The 25752-nt window shown below is 39.3% G+C and overlaps 1 protein-coding gene across 1 annotated transcript in view; it reads left to right on the top strand.

Moving 5' to 3' along the window:
- The window catches only part of ABCA12 (ATP binding cassette subfamily A member 12), a 144452-nt gene extending 118976 nt beyond the window's left edge, over positions 1-25476 (top strand). Inside the window, 17 exon segments of the mRNA XM_042457768.1 lie at positions 646-656; positions 658-759; positions 2394-2449; positions 2452-2551; positions 5980-6018; positions 6020-6101; positions 6103-6157; positions 6160-6244; positions 8782-8998; positions 9324-9433; positions 10492-10636; positions 13186-13320; positions 17356-17459; positions 19819-19911; positions 21138-21243; positions 22939-23076; positions 24916-25476. Of these exon segments, the coding sequence (XP_042313702.1) occupies positions 646-656; positions 658-759; positions 2394-2449; positions 2452-2551; positions 5980-6018; positions 6020-6101; positions 6103-6157; positions 6160-6244; positions 8782-8998; positions 9324-9433; positions 10492-10636; positions 13186-13320; positions 17356-17459; positions 19819-19911; positions 21138-21243; positions 22939-23076; positions 24916-25023 (1686 nt within the window). The 3' untranslated portion in view covers positions 25024-25476.
- The last annotated feature ends 276 nt before the right edge of the window (positions 25477-25752 follow it).

Below are 25752 nucleotides of genomic sequence, written 5' to 3'. Positions count from 1 at the left end.
ATCCGACCCTGGTTTGCAGAGGCCCAAGCTAGGCTCAGTTCCTTCTGGGTGACTATTTTCCTGGTTTTATCCTAGGCTGGTAGAGATTCCAATTATGCCACAACCAAAAAGTGACTGACACGTGGTGGCATCATAAGTTGCTATTAAGACACCAAACAATGTATTTGACCATTCATAGCTAGCAGTGCCACTTTTAAACCACTTGCAATTATAAAATACTATTATATTTCTCCAGAAACAATGCTATATCTACAATTTTGGTTTTTAATTAGAAAAAGGCATTTTAAAAATATGTTTGTTCTCCTTTGACACCAAAGAACATATTGGTTAAAGTGGTTTGAGGGTGTCCACAGCGTTATTTTTTTCATCTGGGAATGTTATGTGGAGTGGTGACTCAAATCCATGTCAGTGACTCTGAACAAGAAGGGGCATGAAAATTATTCTAGTGTAAAAGAGTGGCTCCAATATACTCTGTGTTGTGTGTGTGTGTGTGTTGTGTGTGTGTGTGTACACACACCATAAGAGTGTGGTATTTTTCCTTCAGTGGAGACCAAAAGCTTTCCAAGTGTAACATGCATCTGCTGTTGTAATAAATGGTTTAGTGTTAGGATTATGGTAATCACTTCTAATTATATCATCCTACAGGTTTACTTTCTTACCTGTTACACTCTCAATAGGAATAATTTCAGTTTTTCAAATACCAGCTTTCTTCAATGACAATAACCTGTTGGCTGTTGTCCTACTTCTCTTCTTGTTTGGGTAAGGATCCCCCCCCCACAGTTTTACTCAGCTGAATTTAATTCTCCGTGTCCCTCACTGTGATAAGTACAAGGGCACTAAGTATCTACTCTATGAGTATCCCCGTCTTCTGGATTATGGTATTTTTGGTTTTCTCAAAAGGGTTTAAGGGCCATTTCACAACTACACATTATAGCATTGTGGTTATACTTTTTAATTCTCAAGGCACATCCTATAAAATCCTTCCTTGCATGGTGCTATAACAGTGCATTTTTAGTCTGGAGAGGAGGGCATTTTCTATTAGCCAGGAAGCTCCAAATCGCAGAATTCCAGAGGATGTTGCTGTGGCACTTAAGATGGAATCATGGTACTTACAGTGTAATGTGACGAGCCCTAGAAAAATGCTCTGGATCTGACAAAGATCTATGCATTGCCTTGTTGTCTTCTACAGAAATCATTGATAACTTTTTCCAACAGTCTTAATTTACCTTCTCTGCTTGTTACCGCAGTGGTTTGATGTGAAACAATTGTAAGAATGCAGGTGCTGCCTGTCAGACTTCTGTTTCATTCAGATCATAACTAATATCAGTAGCAATTCAAGCAAGGTTCATAGGCCTAATCTTATTGATTAACCCAACTACATTAGATCATTTAATCAATTTTATTTTCTGAGGTGATTATATTGTATAATAATGCTGTTGGACACCACTTTTAAGTGCTGTAGCTCCTCCTATGGAATCCTGAAAACGTAATTTTATAAGGTCTTTAGCTTTCTCTGCTAAAGCCTAGTTTCTTAGGAGGCAGCCATGGCAGTTCTGTGAAACTGCATTATTTCAAAACATATAGGTGCACACTAAGGGATTTCACATTCACTGTAAAGCAATTTATCACCTTTAATTTTAAAAGCAGATGTTATTGCACTCAGCCATGGATGGATGAGTGCAACCCCTCTGCAGCCTGGATTCCCGCCGCACATATCCCGCAGCTTTTCAAAATGGCAAGCTCCTGTTTTTGAAAAGCTGCTGGATAAGTGCAGCTGGGATCTGGGCTGCAGATGGGTTGCACTCACCAAGCCATGGCTAAGTGACTAACACCTGCTTTTAAAATAAAAGGTGACTTTATCCTGTCACGGATAAATAACTTTAAAGTGAATGTGATAATCTCCTTAAACAAGGTAAAGCACTGTAATATAATGTTTCTGCCATAATCTCTGTTCCTTTTTTGTCACCGATCTATATCTATAGCAGTACATTTATTAAAAAAAAAACCTTTTGAGTTTTGATTATTCTGTTTTGCAGCCAGGAAGACAATTGTCAGCAATAAATAAATGATTATGTCACAGTGAACTCATTTAGCCTCATGTTAATTAAAAGTCATTTAATGACCACTCTAACCTCAGAAAGCCACAACCATTCTTCCTCTCCTTTTCCCTGTTTTCATGCACTTCTAGAAAAGTCATGGTCAGCACCAGGCAATTTTATTGTTTCTTTTGCCCTTGCCCAAAATGGAGGAGGAATGAAATAAACATTTTTTTCCTTACTCAGAGACAAAAGTTATCCAGAAGTGTTCCTCAGTAAACAAAGTTCTTTACTGGTTTTGATAATTTTTGTGTAGTTGTATTTTCTGTTGTGTTATTGTTGTGATTTGCCCTGCAGATACTCAACATTTTCATGGATGTACTTGTTGGCTGGAATCTTCAAGGAAACTGGAATGGCTTTATAGTTATTGTCTGCATCAACTTGTTCTTTGGTATCAACACAATTGTCACTCATTCAACTGTGTTTTTACTCACCTGGAAAAGCCCACAGTTCAGGTAAAAAATCCTGACAGCTTGTATTTACCCACATCTGTACAACATTCCAAAATGCATGCCCTGCAGAAGCAGAGGAAGAAACCACTTTTACTTCCGAAGAATTGGGCCTGCATATTACTTTTTCTTTTCCTTCCTTCCTTCCTTCCTTCTTCCCTTCTTCCTTCCTTCCTTTTTTTGAGAGGCAAGTAGGGAGGTGTCCAATACCATTGATATATTGGATGACCAGCTTGCTCATAGAGGCATTTCATACTCTTACATATATGTCTCAGTTCATATATGGAGAAAAACGGTTGGGGAAAACAGAAGTTCTCAGTGGCTGCCAGTGGGGCTGGTGGCTCCCATGTCAGTGGCGTGTATGAACCCACTCCAGGATTTGAACAGAACTAAACAGAACTAAAATTCTGAATCTATTTTAGGTATGAGGATCAGAATCTTGGAAACGAGAGTGAATCATTGCCCCACTGACTCCTCAGCCCTGAGCTCCTTTCAGATAGCAACTGCCCATCCTCTAGTTACAGTCATTGGGTTAAGGCAGATGGACAAAAGCAGTGAGGTTCTGGTGCCAAAATATATACAGAAAATTTAACTCTCAATGCAACTTGATCAATGGATAAAGAACACAAAGAGATGAGGTTAGGTATGTGTATGTACAGCAGAGAGAGAATTTCAGCTCCTCTTCCCTGTATACCACTTTCGGTATAGAAAATGGCTGCCTTTTATAGTGAGCTCCTTTAAGGGAAGACTCAATACAAAATATGTAGAGATGTATATGATTCCTCAAAGGTTAAAGATTTTATCATGCCAGTACACTGAGTCATTGAAAGTACAATGTTCAATGTTCAATGAACAGATTTGTATTCTGTCTTGTGGTTATGTCCTAAAGTTCAAATAGATTGGCATTCAAATGGTATGCATTATTCAGTGCTATTGTTGTTGTTGTTAACTGTTGTCAAGTTAACTTCAAGTTATGGTGAACCATGAATGAGAGACCTCTAAGTCATCCTATTATCAACAGCCCTATTCAAGTTGTGCAACCTCAGGGCCATGGCTTTCTTGACTGAGTCTATCCATTTGGAACCTAGTCCTCTTGGGTGGTGAAACAGACCGGACTGAAGGGCAGCCCCCAATCGCTTTAAACAAAATAATGGTCACAATTATTTACTTAACTTTAAAGTGGATGATGAAGGCATCAGAATAGCCACAAGACTCTTGGCTCCATCATAAGTCAAAATGAAGATTGTAGTGAGGAAATGAAAAGACGAGTAGGACTTTGAAGTGCAGCTATTAGATAATTAGATAGATCCTCAAGTGTAAAGATATGTCATTGATACCAGGGTTAGGATTAGTCATGCCATTTGTATTTCTGATTTCTATGTACAGTTGTAAAAATTGGACAGTGAGAAAGCAGACAGGAAGAGAATCAACTCCTTTGAAGTGTAGTACAGTAGTGGAGGATTGTTTTATGCGATACTGTTAACTGCCAAAAAGACAAATAAATGGTTCTCAGAGGAAAATAAAATCTTAGCACTCCTTGTAAGCCAAAACCACTACACTGAAGCTGTGTGATGACCTGATCATTTAAAACATATGATAATTCTTGATAAAGAGGAGCAGTTGGGGAAAAAACCCACATTATGATGGATAGACTCAATAAGGTAGTCCCAGTCCTGATTTGCAGGACCTGCGCAGGGCCATTTGATGACAGGCTGTCTTAAGGTCTCTTACTCATAGAGTTGCCATACATCCAAGCTGATGACAGAGATAACGTAACAGTAAATGGTAAGAGGGAAAAGTTAGTTTTGAAACGTTAGTCTTTCCATGCTGCGGCAGTACTTGATGCTTAAAGACTGTGTCCTAATGGACATGCTATCTATTTTTATTGGAAAGTGAAAAATGTACACTCATCCCTCCATTTTGCAGATTGATATTTGCGGATTTGATTTATCATGGGTTTATTAATATGTTTCCATCTAGGAATCTCTAGGTTTGCAGTGCAACTCTGTGGTCAACTTTAACTAAAAGTTGCACGGGAAGAACCTAGATATTCCCAAAGAGCATACTCTACTAGGCATTTGTAGCTCCTCCAGTGCAGTTCTATGGTCAGTGTCTGTTGGACGTTGACCACCAGGTTGCCACTGGAGGACTTAGAGATTCCTAGAGAGGTGTCCCCTCAGATAAAACATGGTGGTTTTGTTATTTGTGGTTTTTCCATATTCACGGAGTCTTGTGCCCCAACCCTAGCAAATAGGAGGGACAAGTGTATTGTAAGAACAAACATGGAAAACAGATTCTGAGATCTAAAGATGAAAGAGAGTGTCTCATCATCTTAAAAGTCTGAGTATCCAGGGGTATACTATGGGGTGTAAAATTGGGGCATTGCCCCCCATGAATTTTTCTTCAGTCCCAAATTTCTAGTGCTGAAAAGAATGAGATGTTGAAAATGGCGACACCCAACAACTCTTATGTTTTCTTAGTTCACATTCCTTGGTCACTTTGCCTGTCATTTTTCTTTGGATGCCTAAACTCTGTTTTTATAATACTAACTTGTTTTAAGTATGGACAATGGTGAAATATCAGGACTCAATCAAGGAAAATTCCATGGGGAGGAAAAGTACCTTACGGGGGATGCCCTTATTTTCCTCCCCTGTAGCTACCCCCTGCGGTAATACAAAGCTGAAACACCATCTTAAGACAGCCCTTGTTTTAAAATGGACATCCTTGTCAACTTTCATTGTAGACATACATCCTTCCTGTCTACACATTCTAGAAATTTTCCTTAAAGGCATGTGAGGAGTAAAAAAAAAAGCAAAACAAAGAAACCAAACACCATGAAAGGAAAATCTTTACAAAACTGCTATGGCCAAACAAGCAGACAGGTGTGTTGATTGACACTGATGGCCTTTGCAGGTGTCTGGCTCTGGCTCCCCATGATAATTTATTGTATATCTGACATGTCCAATACTCAAATGTCGCGCTGCATTACTCATTCTTCATGACAAGAAGTGTAGGTGTTCGCCACAAAGGCCAAACGTTTCACTGCATGTCTGGTGTTATTTTCACACATCGCTCCTTGGGACAGCTGTCTGGAATTCAGGAGCCTAGCAGAGTCTCCAGTACCAGATTTCCTTACTGCTGGCTGACCTCACAAAAGCCTTTTGATATGAATAAAGCATTGAAGGGCTGTGAGATGCACGTTAAATGCAGCTAAAGTATGGAGGATGCCACCAGGAATGCAAGGAACAGTTCCATTGAATGGGCTCATTCCTCAGGGATTTAACCCAAGTCACTTGGCCTAAACAACACTTCTATATGCTAGTATGTAGTCTAGCTTCGCCATTTGTTGCAGTTAATTCAGCCAATGTTTTTTTTAAAAAATATAATTCCACACATTCAAACACTTGCTGACACCAATGCTTTATTTCTTTCAGGCTTGTACGACCTCGTGAAACTCTGAGGCATGTTTTCTGGTTTTCCCCACATCTGCTTTGGATACGGCCTGGTCGAACTGTCACAACATCCAGCTCTGATGGGTTTCTTGAAAGCATATGGTAGTAATCTGCCCTGACCAAACATTCGAGTTGGACAGGATAAGCTCAAAACTTCTTGGGAGTTTATCCAGGGGACAATATTTTTTTCAATCCGCCCTCTGGTTGATGATGGGACAATTCAGAAAATTTGGTATAAGATATTAGAGTAAGTGCTTAATTGCACTGTAAACAGTATAGAAAGTACTTGCTATTGCTGTTGCTAAGTGACACCTAGGCTGGGTAGGTAACTCCACAACTGGAACGGAAATGATGGATGGAGGGAGCAAGGGGTTGTTCATCTATTGGTTGTAACTTATTCTTTTACATCAACACCGAAAACTTGTAAATGTTTGGCAACACAAGCAAAAACTGTAGCACTTTATGTTTTAAGTGTGATTATCCTCAATAAACATAAAGTGCTACAGCTAGTTTCAGTTTGCCCTTCACTGCCATCACTTCAATTGCAATCTGCTTTATTTGGATGACATGCATGGAGTGCAGATCCCATACAGTGGTCCTCGGGATCAAATACCCAGGTTCGAAATTTCCGGGATACGAAAAAAATCCCATAGGAATAATTTGTCCGGGTTACGAATGTTTTTTCGGGATACGAAAAAATTGTTGGTGCTTTTCGGCGCTATTTTACACGGAATCGCGGCTTTTCCCCATTAGAGCCTATGGCATTTCGGCTTACGAAGGCTTTTCGGGTTACGAAGCAGCCGCGGAACGAATTAATTCGTAACCCGACGGGGCAGTGTATTGCCTTACTGCATGACCGTAAGAGTACAAATCCAAAAAATGCATGTGAATGTATCCTGGGACTGATCCCCAAGCGGTCAAAGAGTTGCTCTTGAGTTGATTAATCCAAGTTAGGCTGCCCCGGCTATGATCCCCAGAGGATTCCTTGGATATAAAACCCACTAAGCATAATGATTTTCCTTCTGAGTAGACATTGATAGGGTTATATCTCATAGACTTTTAATGAGTGTGAGGGGAGCATAATAGAGAGAATCAAGAATGAGGAACGTTCTTCAATGCCTGCCTACATCAAAGGAAGTCCCACTGAGTTCATTGGATACTCCCAGTAGGCATGCATTGGATTGCATCCTTGAAGAAGGAGATCAAGCACTAAGTACTGTACATTTTTAATGTGCTTTTAAATATTTTTAATCCAAGTTCATATTGATTGGCTTACTTAGGTTTCAATGTTAGAATTTGTTGTGCTTTTAATTCTATCTGGTTTTTAAATTCTGTTGAGCCTCTGTCCTCGGAGAAAGGTGGGAAGTAAATCTAACTGATTAACTGGTTAAGCAAAGAACTCTCTCTCTAAAATGGTTTAGATCTCTGAAGGGATGTGTTCACACCAGGAGAGATCCCTTTCCACGCAAAAACTGTCTTTGGGAGAGTGAGAGGAGGAGTGGTAAAGTGAAGCCTTTTAAAGTTATATAGATTTCCATAGCTGAATTAAACACATGCTTAAGTTTCTCTTACTGAAATCAACAAATATTGCTTTCTTTAGATTATGTCTTTTAGCTGCTGATATATATTATATATATTACTTTGCTCTTCAGGAAGACTCTGGTCCAGTTACAAAAAAACCTGCATTCAAACATGTATATATTTTATTGTGTGTGTGTGTGTGTGTGTGTTGACCAGCACTGTATCACTGTATGGGTTGGTGTGTTTGTCCAAATGGCCCCGCCGAGGAACCCATGTTGGTTTTATTGCTTTCCAGAGGATTCGAATGTGACCCTGACTTTAAATTATGTTCAAAGTCAAATTCTGTTTTATAAAACCACACACCTTACTGCAAATGACTGCTTTATTAAAACATACAGATTTGGCTCATTATTTATTTATTTATTTGGATGAATTTTTAAAATTCATACATTTCTTCATAAATCTACTTGAAATAACTTTTTAAAAAAAATGAATATGGGAGAAATGAAACTGAGATATTCACCAATTCCTATTTTCCAGCAGCAGCTGGGACTGAAAGGCCGTTGGGCACTTTCATCTGTCCAGGAGTGTAGCTATGGTGGGAAGATGAGGACATTGCCCCCTCAATGAGAATTCTGCCCACCCCCAGAAATTTTCTTTCAGTACCCAGTATTTTAACACTGAAGTGACTTAAAATCTCAACTGACCATTAGAAATAGAATTTAGGCAACCAAAGAAAAGTGGCAGGCAAAGTTACCAAGGGAATGTGAACACAGCAAATAGAAGAGTTCTAGATATGAATCATTTTTAATATCTCACTTTCTGCAATGCTAGAAATTTTGGGCCTTAACAAAAATGTCAATTGACGGGCAGAATACTTATTGTGGAGCAATACCCTCATTTTCCCTCTCATAGCTGATAGGCTTCTGTTCGTTTTTCAGTTTTCATTTCCCAGCTATCTAAGGCAGTGGCCATCATAGCAACATTTGGCAGTGAATTATCATAAGTTAATTGTATGTTGTGTGAAGAAGTATTGTGCCAGAGCTTTAGGGATCAGAGTCCAAAGACCATCATAATCTTTCTGTCCCAAATTATATTTTGAAGGCAGAAGAGTACTGTTAGATGTCTTTAGTAAGTAGCTGTGTTCCGTCTGTAAGAGATTTGTTTATGTGTTTATGCCTGCCCTTCAGCAAACCCTCAATGTGGCTTCCAAAGAAATGTAACACTGGGGAGATTAAACAAGCTTGTCTTCCTCTCTTCTAGATTCCTGTTTAACAAAGTACATGGAGAGCCATCATTCCAGCTGGAAGCCTCAGATGAGGAAGAAGACAAGGATGTCCAAGCAGAAACAGAGCGAGTCGCATTGGGCCTCACAGACTGTGACATGCTGCAGCTCCAGAATCTCACCAAAATCTACCATCTCCTCCATCGAAAGATTGTAGCCGTAAAAAATGTCAGCGTTGGAATCCCAGCAGGAGAGGTCAGCTTCTGTATGAGGCACTGAGGGGTGGGAAGTCACTTTTCCCCTTTTGTATCAGGCAGCAAAATGTCTTAGTGCTACCTCTGGCTAAAGTATTTTGTCTTTTCCCCATTGAAATGGAGATGTTTAATGCAAACATCATCACACGTCCCTTTGCTAAAACCAAGATATTCCAGATTTCAGAGTGGACTTGTTCTAATTTTTATCATTTGGTTTGAAAACTATGTACATGTCAAGTGAGGTTTGGGATTTAACTCTAGCTCTATCTAAAGGAAAATTATGAAATCATTAAATTAAAACTGGATCTTTCCCCCTCACATTCCAGTGCTTTGGCTTGCTTGGTGTGAATGGGGCAGGGAAAACTACCATCTTCAAAATGCTGACAGGAGACATTGGACCATCTGGTGGAAGGCTACTGGTGCGCGATGAAACTGGGTAAGGAGGACTGTGAAATATGAAGAATATGGGCGGGGTACAAACCTCCGCTTTGCGGCGCTCCCCCGCCGCCACCATTTGCTCCGCGCGGGAGCCGCAGCAGCCAAACCGCGCGGCTCCCGCGCGGAGCAAAAAACGAAGCTCCATTTCGGAGCTTCTTTGTGGGCCTCTATGACGTCGCGAGGCGCCTGGCGCGGACTCGCGACGTCATAGGCGCCGCGACACATCTGGACACTATGCGTCCGTACGTACAGATGCGGCGCCCTGTAGAAGGGGCGCCGCTATCTTGTACGTATAGGATACGTACTAGGGTTAGGGGGGTGCGGAAGCACCGCCCCTTCCTAACCCTAGTACGTATCCTATACGTACTATATGGCGGTTTGTATCCCGCCACAGCTGAGGAAAATAGTGCAATGGGGCTAAATCTAAGTGCGATAATAAAGGGGTTATTGAGAAAGCACAATTGGCATAATGATTTCAATTACTGAACTGTATCATCTGTCTCCAGCTTTATTCTTCTCCCCATTTCATTAAAAAGAGATTGAGGCAATGTGAAGTTCTCAATGTAAGATTAGGAGTACAGTACACTTCCTTGGGATAATGCCTTTTGAACTTGGTTGGATTTGTTTCTAAAGAGACATGTATCCAACCATGCTGTGGGTTTGTAACAACTAATTTGTAGAAGGCAGGGGATTCAGTTTATATCACTTGTCTGCTACCCTAATCAAGAGCCAGCCTTTCTTCCTCCTTGAACATGCTTACTCAAGGGATGACAAGCGCTTCTGTTTCTAGATAAAAATTATAAAGGATTGCAGGTGTAGTCAAGCAACATCAAGCTCATCATATCCATGCAACAGAAAGTGTAGAATTCTCTGAAAATTGCCATTCAAAATTATAAAAAGAAACTGTTGGGAATATGGATGAGAGGGACAGAAATTTTATTCACATAGACCTCTAAACATTTGTCTGCACAAAGCTTAGTTGCCTGCTTTCAATTAACTTTAACATTTAGGAACTGATGCCACTTTAAAAAAAACACCTTTAATTTTGAAATTCAGATCCTTGAATGACATTGATGATAGCCATTGGTCGTTGTTTGGGTACTGTCCTCAAGATGATGCCCTGGATGATTTACTAACAGTGGAAGAACACATGTATTACTATGCTCGCTTGCATGGCATTCCAGAGAAACATATTAAAGGGGTAAGTAAAATTAAAGTGTGCATAAGCATGCATAAATGCTCTTGTCATTTTTTGATCAGATGCATTAAAAACTGGGGTAAACTGACTGAATGTTTTATATTTATATTTAATAAATACAAAGATGATTATAATATATTTTCAACTTTATTTCAGCCAACAGGCCAGATGATAATACTGTAATAGAAACCATATTGTGGTCTCTATAAATCTGTATATAAGAATGGGAAAACTGCAGATGTGGTCAACATCTGTAATTCTGTAAATTAATAACACCAATAAGTTGCCTTAAAATTCAGTTCAGATGTTGCAGTTTTAAAATAGTTTGTAAACATGGCACTAAGAAATCATAAATAATAATCTTACAAGTCAGAATGAAGCCACTCAAAGTGACATAACCAGAGGATGGGGGCTTGAAATTCAAAATTTCAGGCCAATAATTTTTGGTCTAAACTATCATTCTTGGGTCAAATACAGTGACCTGCCTTTTCCAGGATTTAGCTGATGAATTCAGACTCATTCATCTATGTTTCCTTTATGTCTGAGAAAATATATCACTTTAGTTTACCTGCATAAAAATCGCATCTGAAACAACCTGTAACACTGGTTTCTAAACAGTTCTGCATAATTTCACTCACCAGTAACAGTACGTTACACACCAGTAACTTTTAGAAAAAGGCCTTCTTGAAAGCAACTGTAAAGCCATAAACATCTCCTCACTGAACTTTCTATTATTTGGAGACATATAGTTCTGCATATAGAGACGTGCCTCAGTTAACAAAGCCTCTGACAGTGAAGCTCCTTTTTATACTCTGCCAGTCCTTCTCTTTTCCTTCCCATCCTCTGTTTGAACTGATGTTTTAAAGCAGCATCAGCATTGGGACAATGGAGAAGGAGGGCTAGAGAAACATAAGCTTGGTTTAGATTTAAGCATCATGTCTTCAGTAAACAATGAAATGAAACTTGAGATTGTACAGAATGGGATTCTACTCTAATGGATCCTAGTGCAACTGCCACCAGAATCCATTACTGACCATGCATGAACAGCAACACAGAAAAACAAGGAGAGCAGATAAGCCTGCCTCATCAGCTCCATTCAGTATAACCACTAAAAATGGAAATCCTAAGAAAAGTAGAGGCTGGTAAAAGAAGTGTTCCTTGATGCATTTTGGAAGAAGTCTTTTGTTTACTTATGCAAGGCCTAGCTGACCTGGTTGTTTTACTTGTGTATATTGTTTTGAATAAAACATTTGCCAAAAGTTGTTGAGCTGCTCTTCTTATTTTGTAGTGTAGGAACCTATATCTATTCTTTCCATGTTATTTCTGCCTCTGTTACCAAATTTTTGGTAAAAATAAATAATTATAATTATAATTATTTATTTATATCCCGCCTTTTCCTGAAGGAGTCAAATAATGCCCAGGAACATACAACTACTTTGTTAACTAAGGTATATCTGTCGTTAGATGTGAGGCTTGGGATACAAGTTAAAAATCGGTCCAATTATACCTTTAATAACTGAGAGTATACGCAGTTTTAAAGACAAAATCTTTGCACTTTCTGCTAGCATAACTAGCTGGCTTGGGCTCAATTTGAATACCTGTTTTTCTATCCTGGCACATCAATTTTGGAAGAACTCAGTTCCAGCAGGACAGCTGTCAGATAGCTAATCTTCTCCCTTGGATTGAGATTAGAGAAAGCTGTTATTCCTGTTTTCAACAGAAGATGTTAGACATGGTGCTGCCTGGCAGGAGAGGTCACTGTCTTCTCAGAAACTATTTTCAGACGGTATGGCGGGTGTGTGTGTGATTCTGCTTTTTTAAAAAAAGGAATAAAAGTCAAAGGCAGGAAGAATATGCTTTCGAGCAAATAATTATGCATACAGTGCTTTTGAAAGAGGGATATCCTTCTGAACCATGCCGAGGAGATAGAATGGCAGACTAACAAATCAGCACTTGATTCAGTGGTTTGATAAATCCATCAGGTGAATAGAAAATATGGAGATTTTGTGAGCTGGTGGAGGTGGAAGCAAGACCCGCACTGCAAGATTAAAAATCCCAAGAGTTTAATATGAGTTCTTGTGACCGGTGACCTCTTCTATCATCCTGTCTTCTTTGCTAGCTCCAATATGGGTGGAAGCTAGGCAAAGGCATATGTTGGTTTTTGTTTAGTGCCAGGTGGCTATAAATATGTCAGCCTTTTTAGAGTTCAAAGACTTACTGCTTAATTTGGCAAGACAGGATGAGCAAAAAGAAGAGGGTTGTTATTTCTGTTCGCTATAAATTTAGCCAAGTTTGATTTAAATGTACGCATGTTTAAAATTGCTGATTAGCTAGCATTGAGGCTATACTGGGGTTGTGGGGGGAGGCAGACAGCTGGGAGGCAAAACGAGAATGATTTTGCAACGGGTAAAGTAACTCATTTACTTATATGTCAGAAGATAATAGTTACATTGTCAAGTTGTCATCACTACAGCGCACTGGCGTACACAATGATAATATTTCAATACCCTTTTTAAAAAACATCAACCCACCAACCCATATTGTTTACACAGGCTGTATTTCATCTGCTTTATCGACTTAACCTGATGCCCTACCGACACAGAATCACTTCCATGTGTAGCTATGGCACCAACAGAAAGCTGTCAGCTGCCCTGGCCCTGCTTGGGAAGCCTTCCATTTTATTGCTGGTAAGAAAATAAAGCTTTATTGTAGCAGGAAGAAGGGCTTTGGATTTTCTGTCTTCTCTGAAGCCTTGCAGAGGCAACAGCAAGAGCTACGAGAAAGAAGATTTTGCTAAAGCCAGAGGGTGTGCTCAGCATCTTTAGCCACAGAATTTATGTTCTGAGGAGAAACTGAACAGTTGGGAGGGCTTAATCCACACTCAAGAAATTTAGAAATATTCAACTTTGGGGGGGGGGGAATGGATTAAAAGCACAGAATCTACTTTTTTCTTTTCCTGTCTAATGTGAAATACTCCTTACTTTGTCAGTAATAAACTCCAGGAATAAACTAGATTTAGTTTCCTTTCAGATCAGAGAAATTAGTAGACTAGTTTACATTGTTTTGTAGTGTTTGTTACATTTAGGAACGTGTACCCAGATAATGGAAAAATACAATGGTCCTATAAGCAGACAGAACAGCTACAAATCCTGCACCTGAGCTCCCAAACAGAGCAGTTCCTGAAAAATGTTTCCCTTTCAACTAACAATTTTTCTTCCCCCTTCTCTCTCAGTTAAATTACAAACTAAATTACAAACTGTTTCCTGCCCCCTTTCTTTTTTTGGTGTTATGATACCTTTTGACATTCAGACCCTCATCAGGATAACCCTTAAGGCCCTTGCACTCAATGCAGATCGCTGTTGTGTTTAAATTAAAGGGGGAAATCGTAGGAGTCTTCATCTTCACCCGGAGCAGATCTTTTGTAATAATAATAATAATAATAATAATAATAATATTTATTTGTATTCCACTTTTTCACAAAGGAATCATAGCAGATTCCAACAGTATAAATAAAACATCAAACAATTAAAAATTACAATTATAAAAACCCCAAACCCCAACCCTCCCCACAATTGTAAAGCCAATGGGTCTTTTTCCTTAGGTATTCTCTTCTTTTCAGTTTTTCTCCTATCTTTAAAAATGTTTGCAGTGCATTTTCATCTATTTTACTCTTGCCAGGCTGCATTTTACTCTCATCTGGCACATCCAGATTGGTTGAAAAGCCCCAGATTTTGTTCCTGTTCTTTCCAATTTTTTACTGAGTTAAAATTAAGCCCCATATCATACCTGGATCTGACATAATATTCTGGGATAAATAAAACATGGTGGTTTTGGATCTCCAAAATCATATTGGAATGAACAGGAACTAAATCTGGGACTTTATGATCTTTGTAATCAGCCTGGATATTCCCTCAGTATGCATCCAGTGTTAGTAAACAAAAACAAGAACAGAGAAATGGGGACAAACTGTATATTTTGCTGGTAAGAACAAGAAAATGCCATAATACTATGATTTTGTTAGGTTCACTTTTATTTGTATATTATCTTTATCCTTACAAGTTAGAGCATACAAAACTATTATAAACTAGAGAGATTTTTTGAGAGAATTAATGTCATCAATATTTTTGTTGTTGTGTGCGTTAAGGTTATTTCCGACTTATGGTGACCCTAAAGCAAACTTATCACAGGGTTTTCTTGGCAAGTTTGCCATTAGCATCCTCTGAGGCTGAGAAAGTGTGACTTGTCCAAGGTCCCCCAGTGAGTTTTTACATAGATGAGTTCATCTTTATTTTTTCAGCCATCCTCCCACTACTGAGTCCCTTTTTATTCATTCCCCTTCTTTCAAATTAAGGTCTCACTTCTCCCCACATTGGGTTTCTAGTCTCATTTTTCCTGGTAACCTATCACTATCATTCTCCCTATGACATTGCCTTCCTATCTCAGGGATCCTTAATAGTTTGTATGGATGCTATATATTTTTGGTAATCTTCCATCTAAAGAATCCACCTAAATAATAGGAAGAATTTCCTGACAGTAAGACCCGTTTGACAGTGGAAAATACTCCCTTGGGAAGTGGTGGAGTCTGCTTCTTTGGAGGTCTTTAAACCGAGGCTGGATGGCCATTTGTCAGGATTCTTTGCTTGTGAGTTCCTGCATGGCAGGGGGTTAGACTGGATGTCCCTTCAGGGTCTCTTCCAACTCTATGATTCTCTTTTTGCACTTATACAATGTTCTATCATATATTATATTAGACCTTATTTTATTCTTTCCTTTCTTACCAACATCCAACTCCTCTCCACATCAAGCCTCTTGTGAGGTGTAGATACCATATCTTTGCAATCATTCTTCCAGAAGTCTCTGAAATCCACACCTTCAGTCAGCATGTTCTGTGGGCCATGTAATTGCTATTCCAATTGTGTCAAGGCCACAGAGAACAAGAGAAAGCTCTAAGAGGTCAGGAGCTGAATTCCTCCCTAGCTTTGATACATGTTCATTGCATTCATCAATGTATAAGTTATGAATGTGAAACAGCTACCTTGCCTAACTCTCCCCTCATGTCAGCCAATTATGGGATGAAAAATCAGAAGTAACAGGTCTCATGTACACAGATTGTCAGAGAAGCTGATGGTATGGAGCAGACTCAATCACAGTGTATCTCAGCCTGCTGCTGCCACTTCCAAGTCAGATAAGGGCAAGAAAGTAGGAGTTCTCTCGATGTAACTTGTCAGTGTAATGAATATTACTGTAGTAGCAGCTGTTGATTGACTACAAGCTTTTTACCTCTCTGGGAATATTCATCTGTAGGGATAAAGCAGATTTCACCCCCTTCAGTTCTGTTAGTATTTTGTCGTGGACTGTTTTGCTCTGCATGCTTTTGAGTTGAACTTGGAGAATTTCTTGAAGTTTACAAAATAGATGCATGTACAATTACAATGCAGTGTTCAGTTTGCATAAAACTGATGTATGTGTGGTAATACTACCACGAGAATCTACTGTGAGAGCACAGTGCGACAAAAAACATTGATATGATTGCATCAGGATTCCTTTTATGGTACAAGCTCCAGAAAAATATGAAAGTCAAAAGGGGGCAAGGCACATGTAGTACACTCTTAAAGGACTGTGACTGTATCATATAAGCAGATAAACAGCTGCTAAGGGCCCTCACCCTTAAGCAAGTATAAGGACCCTGCAAATGGAGGACAGTTTCACAGTTGTGGGTGTTCCTGCCGTCAAGTAGCTTCTGAATTAGGGTGACACCAAGGCAAGCTTATTAAGAGTTTCTCTTGGCAAGATTTGTTCAGACATTGTTTGTCATTGCCTTCCTCTGAATCCGAGTGTGACTTGCCCAGGTCAGTCAATGGGTGTTCATGGCTAAGCTGGCATTTGAACCCTGGTTTCTCCAAGTCCTGGGCCAACACTCAAACTACCACACTAGCTCTCTTTCCCATAGTTGAGGAATGGAGAAGGTTTCCTCACTAGAAAAATTACAAGCTAGCCTCATTTCTGACTAACATGCAGTGTTGTTTCTGTTGTGGATGATGCCACATTATCACCAAATAGCCACAATTCAAACAGTCAGGCAGTTTTACTGACAATGGCTTGTTTAGGACAATAGCATATGGTAGCTCATCTGTGCTCTATTGTCTGTGAATGCGATACTCAAAACAGGAAACCTTATTTTAATCAGTACATGATTAAAGCTCAGAAAGAAAGCTTGTGCACATTTCAAGTGTCAGTTTTTAGCATTCCTCTCTTGAATATAATTAACTTTATATAAAAATTGCTCTCCAGAACTGGCTCCTCATTCTTCACGTCTTCACTGGCATATCTGTCTTCAACAACATCCTGTTTCTCCATGTACCTATACACAAAGTTGAACACTTCTATTTTAGACAGTTGTAATGGGTTTAAAGGCAATATTCTTTGTTGGTACAGAGCCTGAACCTTTAGGTACTTTATATTATAATCCTATGCATATTTACCAAGAGGTAAAGAGAAATCATTTGGGTTCATATATGCACCTAGGCTTTCAGCCATATATTGTTGCTGCTGGTGATGCTTCCATTATGCTTCTGAGAGCAACTTTAATATAAAGGCTTATAACAATGTGAAGGCTAAGTATTAGTGAATTTAGAAAGTAAATCAAAAAGATGAGAATGTGAATTCTTTGCTCTATTCTGTCAAATTCTTAGACAAATTGCTATCTAATCCTTTTATTTCAGGATGAGCCAAGCTCTGGAATGGATCCTAATGCTAAAAGGCACCTGTGGAAGATCATCACAGAGGAAGTACAGAACCAATGTTCAGTGATACTTACTTCTCACAGGTAGAGTGCCTGAGCTGACAAATAACACCTCATGGAAATGTTCACACTCAGATTTCACATTCAGATAAGCCCAGTTGCTTATTAGGTTGAAAGCCTGTATTCAAACCAATATGTGCTCACTGAAACAGAATGAACATAAACTGAGGTTACTACCATGCATTCTTTTTTAGCTAAAAGCTGACAAAGAGCTGAAATGTTGGCACTGCACAGCTCCCATAACCTAACCTAGGCAATACCTGTCTGGTCTTTCCAACTAGTATACATGATGAATATACAGATAATCAAATTTCAGGTATACATGTGGAAAATAACTGCTACCTGTTTTAAATTCTAATGTATTCTATGTTTGTACTCTACTTTTCCATTAAATATTTAGAGTAGCCAACAATAAATCAAACAAATGCAGTATTAAAAACGAGCAGTAAGACAACATATTCAGTACAGTGGCATCAAGAACAATAATACTCTGTTCCAGTTGCTGCTGGTGTTGCTGTCTATGCAAAATATCTGTGACACTACAAAATATTCCTCCCACTCCAAGATTTCTTCTCCTTTGGTGGTACCGCTTCAGCACCCCTCAAAGGCATCTACTTTTTGAAACTGGCTGCAGCTCCTTATAAGGATAATAAAGTTAATCCAAATCACAAATTGCATTTTATTTATTTGTTTCCACAATTTGTAATCAGTGTTCTTCTGTCTCCAGAGCAGTGTGCAACATACTAAAATACCAATAAAACCAGAACAATAAAACAATTTGAAATCCAATTAGGAAAGCATCTGTAAAAGCACCTATAACTGTTGCAACAGGGGGGGAAAGACCACATTCAGCTCAGCCTATCCCAGTACTAAACAACTTCCTGAAGATCCATGGGTCCTTTCACACTGAACAGTTACAGTGCTATGATACCACTCTGACTATCATGGCTTCCTCCTGTGGAATCCTGGGGTTTGTAGTTTGAGGAGGTACTAGAGTTCTCCGACTGATAATTTTAGATACCCCTTGCTAAACTACAAATGTCACGATTCCATAAGATGGAAACCTGGCAGTTAACTGGGAATCATAATGCTTGCATGGTGTGAAAGGGCCCCAACTAAGCACTGGAAGCCAACAGAAAGAAGGCAAAATGAGTTCCAGACTGAGCACATTTGACAGAATGGCTGTCATTCTGGCTCTACCTTCTCGATCTGAGTTGTGTGTCCCCCAAACTTATAGGGATGTAGGGAGGAACTTAATGGTATGTTTAAAAAATCAAGTAAAAGGCAAACAGTTCCATGACATATGAGTCACTAGTGGTAGAAAGCATAAAAATAATCCATAATCCCAAACCTGCAATTATAAAAGCAAAACTGCTAGGTGTTGCTTTTCCCTTCCTTTCTTCTTCAAATTAATCTTGGATAGCAGCACTGTCTTTCTGAGTTGGGGTGGACAAAATGTGGCCCATTTTTGCCATCCCCAGATGCTGCTGGATTGCCTTTTTATGGCGCAAAAGGGGGTGAATTGCCTCTTCTAGACACCTGTCACACTATGCAATTACAGCATTGTGATTCCAATTTAGCTGCCATGGCAACCTCCTATAAAATAGTTGGAAGGGTCAGTGGTGGGAGCAGCCTTTGGAATCCACAGCCAGAGAATTTTCCTCTGGTGCCCCTGACCAAAGGACAGGACCTCTGACTTTAAAGAATATTTTCTTATGTTTAAGAGCAGTGAGTACTTGTAACTTAATGAAATGGTGAATTGTTTCTACTGAAAGCTTCTGGCCACTTCCAGCAACATCCATGTTATGCTTATTTATTATTACATGGGCTGTCCATACACAACCTACAGAGGGCCCCAGGGCAGAGGTTGCCCATCTGTGAGTTGGGTGAGGGACCTGGGTAGTTGGAACATGGAGAGTCAAAGGGAAAGATCTCCTGAAGATTACATTAGAGCCCCTGGATCATCATCATCACTTTTTGAATGATGGCATCTTCTGTTCTGTTTTGAAACTCACAGTGCTTTTGATGCCTTTATCCTAAGGGAGTCTTTTCCAATCTGATTAACCTGAATGATGGCTGTGACCTTGTGCACCCAAATCGTCTTAACTGGAACTCCCACTAGGTCTTCCTCAGAAAGAAAAGCCTACAAAGAGAATAGCACTGCTGCTGATCACCATACAGAATGTATGGCTGCCTAGGGAATAATCTTTTATTTTTATTAAGCCACAAAGAGAATACATTGTTGAACTTAATCTTGCTTGCTACTGCTTGATGTGCAGATTGTGTAGATTTTCTGAGTCAGCTGTAAGGAACCACATGCAGTTTAGCCATGAGGAATCCAGAGGTCTTCCTTAGGTTAATGCCCTGTTACTTTGGCTTTCAGCATGGAAGAATGTGAGGCTCTCTGCACACGGCTGGCTATCATGGTAAATGGACGCTTCCAGTGTATGGGTTCCTTGCAGCATATCAAGAGCAGGTTGGTAAAATGCCTGCCTTGGGGCACTTCCTGTGAGTGGTTTACTAAGCAGAAAGCAGTGTTATAGAGATTTGTTTGTGGGTTTACTTCTTAATAGGATTAAAGAAAAAAGATGGGTGAGTGGGTGGAGATGTGATTGGCTTTATGCAAAAGTAAACTTAGGACTCATTTGACATATTGGTGTGATTTTTGTATAACAGGGAGGAGGAGGAGGAACAAAGCCAGGCACCCTGAGATGAAGTTTGCAGGTACAAGCTGAGCCTGGACTTCAGCACCTCATGTCTCAGTGCCTGCAAGATCCAACTCAGAGTGTGTCACTTGCTTTCCTCTCCAGGGAATGAAAGGTGGATCACTTTGGACAGGGATCCAATGACTTCAGGAGATCCAGTTACATCAGGGATGTGGCCATACTACCATTTGGCCTACAGAGGGGGAAGGGGAAAATGCGAGCCCCAGTTATGGTTCCCTACCTTGGTGAGACATTGGTGCAAAACATTTCTCCATTTAGTGCATTCACACTGAAGCAAACAGGGGCCTGTCTGTATGCACATCTGTATCACTATCTTGTTCTCCATGTAACTGAAAGACGCTCTACCCTATACTTTATCCTGGACTACACACATTATAACACTAGCTAATTCCTCAGCTTCATGAGGGCTCCCTTGACCAGTTCATTAAATTTTTCATTTCCACACTACATTCCAATACTCATTCATATGATTATCTAGTCACTTTGGCTTTAGGCAACATCCTTCTTCCTGCCTTGTCCCCCAATGACCATCTCTAAAATTGAACTTGTTATTTCATCTTCACACCCACAAAGTTTTGCATTCTCACACACAGCCTATTTATACAGTTTTGTCCCTGGACTTTCCACTCCAGCCCATGCATATGTGGAAGTAGACTCAAATCTACGAAAGCTCATGCTACCAACCTCTCTTCAGTTTAGTCTGAAAGGTGCCCCAAGATCCCTTTAAGACCTGAAATGTGAGTAACTGCAGTTTGGAGATGGCCCAGATGTACTCCTTATGTCCTCTTAGTCACATTGGGAATTTGGTATGTTTTCATTTGCTTTTGAAAAAGAAATGTTGGTTGGATTGGATGGCCCTTGTGGTCTCTTCCAACTCTATGATTCTATGATTCTGTTCTATGATTTTATGATTCTAATATGGAGTCTTCTTTTCAGAAAGATTGTGTTTTATTCCATAACATCTTTTATTCCCTAGATTTGGAAAAGGATTCACTGTGAAGGTGCATTTGAATAATGAGGTAGATAACATAGAGAAGTTGACACAATTTTTGCAGTCAAACTTTCCAAACACGCATCTAAAGGTAAATGTAAAAGAATAAAATTTGGAATGACTTAATGTGTGATTGAAATGCTTAAGCCACTAGTTTATCTATACCAGTGGTTCCCAACCTGTGGGTAAGGACCCCTTTGGGGGCCGAATGACCCTTTCATGGGGGTCGCCTAAGACCATTGGAAAACATCTATTTAATTACAGTTATGAAGTAGCAGTGAAAATAATTTCATGGGTTTGGGTCACCACAACATGAGGAACTGTATTAAAGGGTCACGGCATCAGGAAGGTTGGGAACCACTGATCTATACAGAGGACCATTAAGCCTTTTTTGTGGTTTTAGATCAGTAGGCATCCCACAGTAGTAACCATGTTTGCTTATTAGTTATCTGGAAAATTCACAAGATACTTGTTCTTGTAAACTAGGCAAAATCCTAAAGAATAAAGATATATAACTGAATATTAAAGTTAGAATGGTCCAAGCCATTATATTCCCCATCACCACATACAGATGCAAGAGCTGGAAAGTGAAGAAAGCGGACAAGAAGAAAATCAACTCATTTGAGATGTGGTGCTAGAGAAGAGTGCCAGCATGAACCAAATATTATTATCATGAATATCATTATTATTTGAATAACAGTAATGCATATACAGTGGGCTTTACAGGGTTTTTAAATTTATCATTAATCTTTGTCTACTACAATTAAAAAATGCATTGTGTGAGTTGTGGGGTATTGAGAAATGTTAAGACAGTGAATATTAAAATGATGATGTCCACAGGGGTGTTTCTGTGTGTTGAATCAAGCATGATTCACCCACCACACAAAGCTAGAAACACATTGTGGCATAAGGGTGAAATACAATTAAATTAAATTATATCAAAACATCAATTTCTTGTAATAAGAGGCATTTCCTAACCAAATGAATTCCAGTGTTCCTAAAGTGGAAGAAATTTTGCACCCCCCTGAAAAGGGCAGCCTACAGAGCACATCATTTGTGCTAGAAGGATTGTGGATCATCAAAAGAAGCTTCCCAAACACAAGTCACAGAATGCCTATATGGCAGGCTTACTTCTCAGTGGATTTAGCAAAAGAATGGCACACATCCATTCAAATACCGAAGTGTCTCATCCTAATGCATAAGCATTATAGGAGAAATGAGACTCAGTGTAAATTGTCATGCAAGTCCACAACAGACTATTATGGCTTCAGTGCCACAGACAAAATTAGAAAGTTGACTATTGAACCCTGTTCTTGATTAATAGCAGCTAGTAGCATTGGGTATAACTGATTCCTGGGTCCCTTGCAGAACTGTTGTGTGGACATCCAGGAAGGATAATAGAGGGACTACGAAGAGCACATTGTTATTTTTATGTGTCTTAACAAAACTCAAGTTTTTTTTGTTTATTTGTCTGCAAGATTTGTTCAGAGAAGGGTTGCCAGTGCCTTCCTCTAAGGTTGAGAGAGTATGACTTTCCCAAGCTATGAGCAAAGGTTCAAACCCTGGTCTCCCAGAGTCCTAGTCCAACATTCAAAGCATTAATCCATGGTAATTCTTGGAGGAAAAAAATACCTGTGTCTTATGAAGGAATTGATAGAGGGCCAGCCAAGCTAATGTGGTATCTACTGGATGATAGCATTTCCTTTCCAAAATGTACGTCTTCCTTTCTACATCTGGCATTCATCAGTTTCCAATGAATCTGTAATAAATCATCTTATTTCTGTAGGATCACCAACTGAACATGGCAGAATATCATGTCCCAGTCTCTGCTGGAGGTGTAGCAAACATATTTCAACTGCTGGAAGCAAACAAAGAACTCTTCAGCATCAGGCACTTCTCAGTGAGTCAAACAACTCTGGAAGAGGTAGGAAATTTTATCTGTCCATTCCAGTCATGAGTAATGGAATTGATGTATTATTCAGCTATTATTATTTTCACATTTAGGATACTAAATTGTGTGTAAGATAGAATTCTGGATAGGATATCCTAGAACATCCAATCCATCTTTCTAATGTAAGGCAAAACTAATGGATATGTGATATGTTACAGTCAAGTCCTTTCCTTAAAAATTACACTTTAATTTAAATTAGACCTATCTTTCAGTTAAAAAAGACTGTTCTATACAACATGCTGTGACTTCAAAGTGGCTAACAACCTGATTTAATAAACCATATAAAATACCACACAAATACTTAAAACCTGAAACATAAAAGTATATAAAATGGCAGATAAACAAAAGGAAGCAGCATATTGATATTATTTACTGTCAGTGACCTAGAAAGACAGGACAGGTTTAAGCATGCACTCAGAATGTGAGTGGACAACATACAGTTGTCCAGACATAGTTGGATCGCATAGCCACAAGTGGTGAGGAATGGTTGGAGTGGTAATCCTACACCATTTGGAGTACTGCACTCTACACACCCCTTAACTAGAAGATAGAATTGTTGGTGCCTGGGGTGGAAATTCTAGTCAGGGCACCACCACAAAAAAGGTCCTATTTCTCCCACCAAAAACAGGGTCACCAGGAACAAAGCCTGAAATGTGCAGATAAATACATCTGTAAGAGGTAGTATCCTTTAGATATCCTGCACTATTTTTGTATATTGCTCAACTGCCAAACTGATCTAAAAATAGTCATCATCAGTTGGACCCCAGCTTTTTGGATTAGGGTAGACATAAATACCTAGGCGATTATCATATGGAGCCTTACCATCCTTGAAACGTGGCTAAATCATCTGTCAAGAATGTGGGTGTGATAGCCAATCACACTTGCCTCCTGTGATTTAATCATCATTGAGGCATTCCACTCCTTTCCTTTCATCAAAACGTTCGTGGAAAAGCCATTTCTCCAATAATGGAAACTTCTGTTATTGGAGAAATGGCTGCTCTGTGAATGCTTTGATGGCAGGAGAGGAGCAGGACGCCACAATGACAAATCATGGGAGGCAAGCGCGATTGGCTATCACACCCACATGCTTTATGGATGATTTAGCCATGTTTCAGGAATGGCAAGGCTCCATGTGATAATCGCCCTAGTGCTCATAATGTAGGAGCAATCCAGCATACAACAGCTAGATTTGCATAGGTATGTGTGTGCCTTCAAGTCACCTGTTGATTTATGGTGACCCCATGTATTCCATAGGGTTTTCTTAAACAAAGAATATTGAGAAGTGATTTTTCCAGTTCTTTCCTCTGAAATAAAATTGAGTTAGAGTGTATGGTCCTTGGAATTCCATCTAACTGTGGTTGGAATGATGCTCCTTTCAACAATTCTAAGCTCTGTACCAGTTGTGGAAGGGATCAATTACCATTAGCTTTGCAGTATGTTTTAACCCTTTTTTTCAACCTGTAATGTGAATACCACCCCACCACCCCCTATCTTCAGCAGTTAGCATTAGGAGGCAGGAAATTCTCCCACTGGTGCCAGAAGGAGATTTTTCTTAATGCTAAATGTAATCACTTATATTCCCTCCCTTCCTTTCTCTCTGAAGTTTTAATGTGATTGCAACCAGGGAGGAGATTTCAACTCCCCACCAATGTGATGCCAATGATTTATTACCTTCTTGTATTTAATTTTTTGAAAACGGTCACACAACTGTTAATTACATCATTACAGTCATATGGCATTAGGCCACATTTTTATTTTAAAGCTAACAATATGCAGGAAATACTTAATTTGAACTCTTTGGTTTCATTTTAGGTTTTCATTGACTTTGCAAAAGCTCAAACTGGTCCTGATATTTTGGATGCAAGATCAGACAGCCCTGATGCCATCAGTCAAGATTCAAACATAACTGCTATCTGCTAAGTGTGAAACTAAGCTCCACTGTGAAACTAAGGTGTTGTTGTTTTTCCAAGGTAGTTTATGTATTCAGTTTGTATTCCTGAACACTGGAGCCCTGAATGGAGGAACCTAAATGTATATCCATTTGATCTACTACTTTTGTTACTACTACTATTTTGGTTCATGTGCTCATTGATTCTTGTATGTATATGTATGAAATACGTATACTTGCCACTAGGACAGGTGGCCTTGTGCTTGGGAACTTCCTCAATTCCATGCAGTCCATGAGAATCTTATACCTTGGAAGAAAACAGCTGCTGTGTATCTAAGGTCATAAGCTGAAGTTTGCTATTTGTATGGATTACATCAGTATTAAATGAAATCAAATAAAATTATTTAAAAGCCAAGAGCAAGGTTGTTTCTAGAATGTTTGTTTACCCCCACCCCCATAAACCATTTGGCAACACAGGTTGTATTTAATAATAGCAAAACCCCCAAAATCCTGCCTCTTAGAATACATTCATCATGAAATTTTCTGAAATATTGTAACATTTTAACTAAAATAAGAATTAAGGACAGTTGCAATTAGAAAAACTTTTAACAAGCAGTGCCTTGCTTTGTGTGGGAAACATTAGCCCTTTCCGATTCATGAATGGAAGCTGATGGTGGAATGAATACAAATGCCGCACTGACCAGAGTCTGGCATGCTTACTCAAAAGTCTACTGGTTACCAGGGAGTTCAACAAACTTTAT

The sequence above is a fragment of the Sceloporus undulatus genome, chromosome 1, assembly GCF_019175285.1.
Source record: "Sceloporus undulatus isolate JIND9_A2432 ecotype Alabama chromosome 1, SceUnd_v1.1, whole genome shotgun sequence".
In the NCBI taxonomy this organism is placed as follows: Eukaryota; Metazoa; Chordata; class Lepidosauria; order Squamata; family Phrynosomatidae; genus Sceloporus; species Sceloporus undulatus.
Note: the sequence above shows the minus strand (reverse complement) of the source record. Positions and strands in the feature narration are given on the sequence as shown.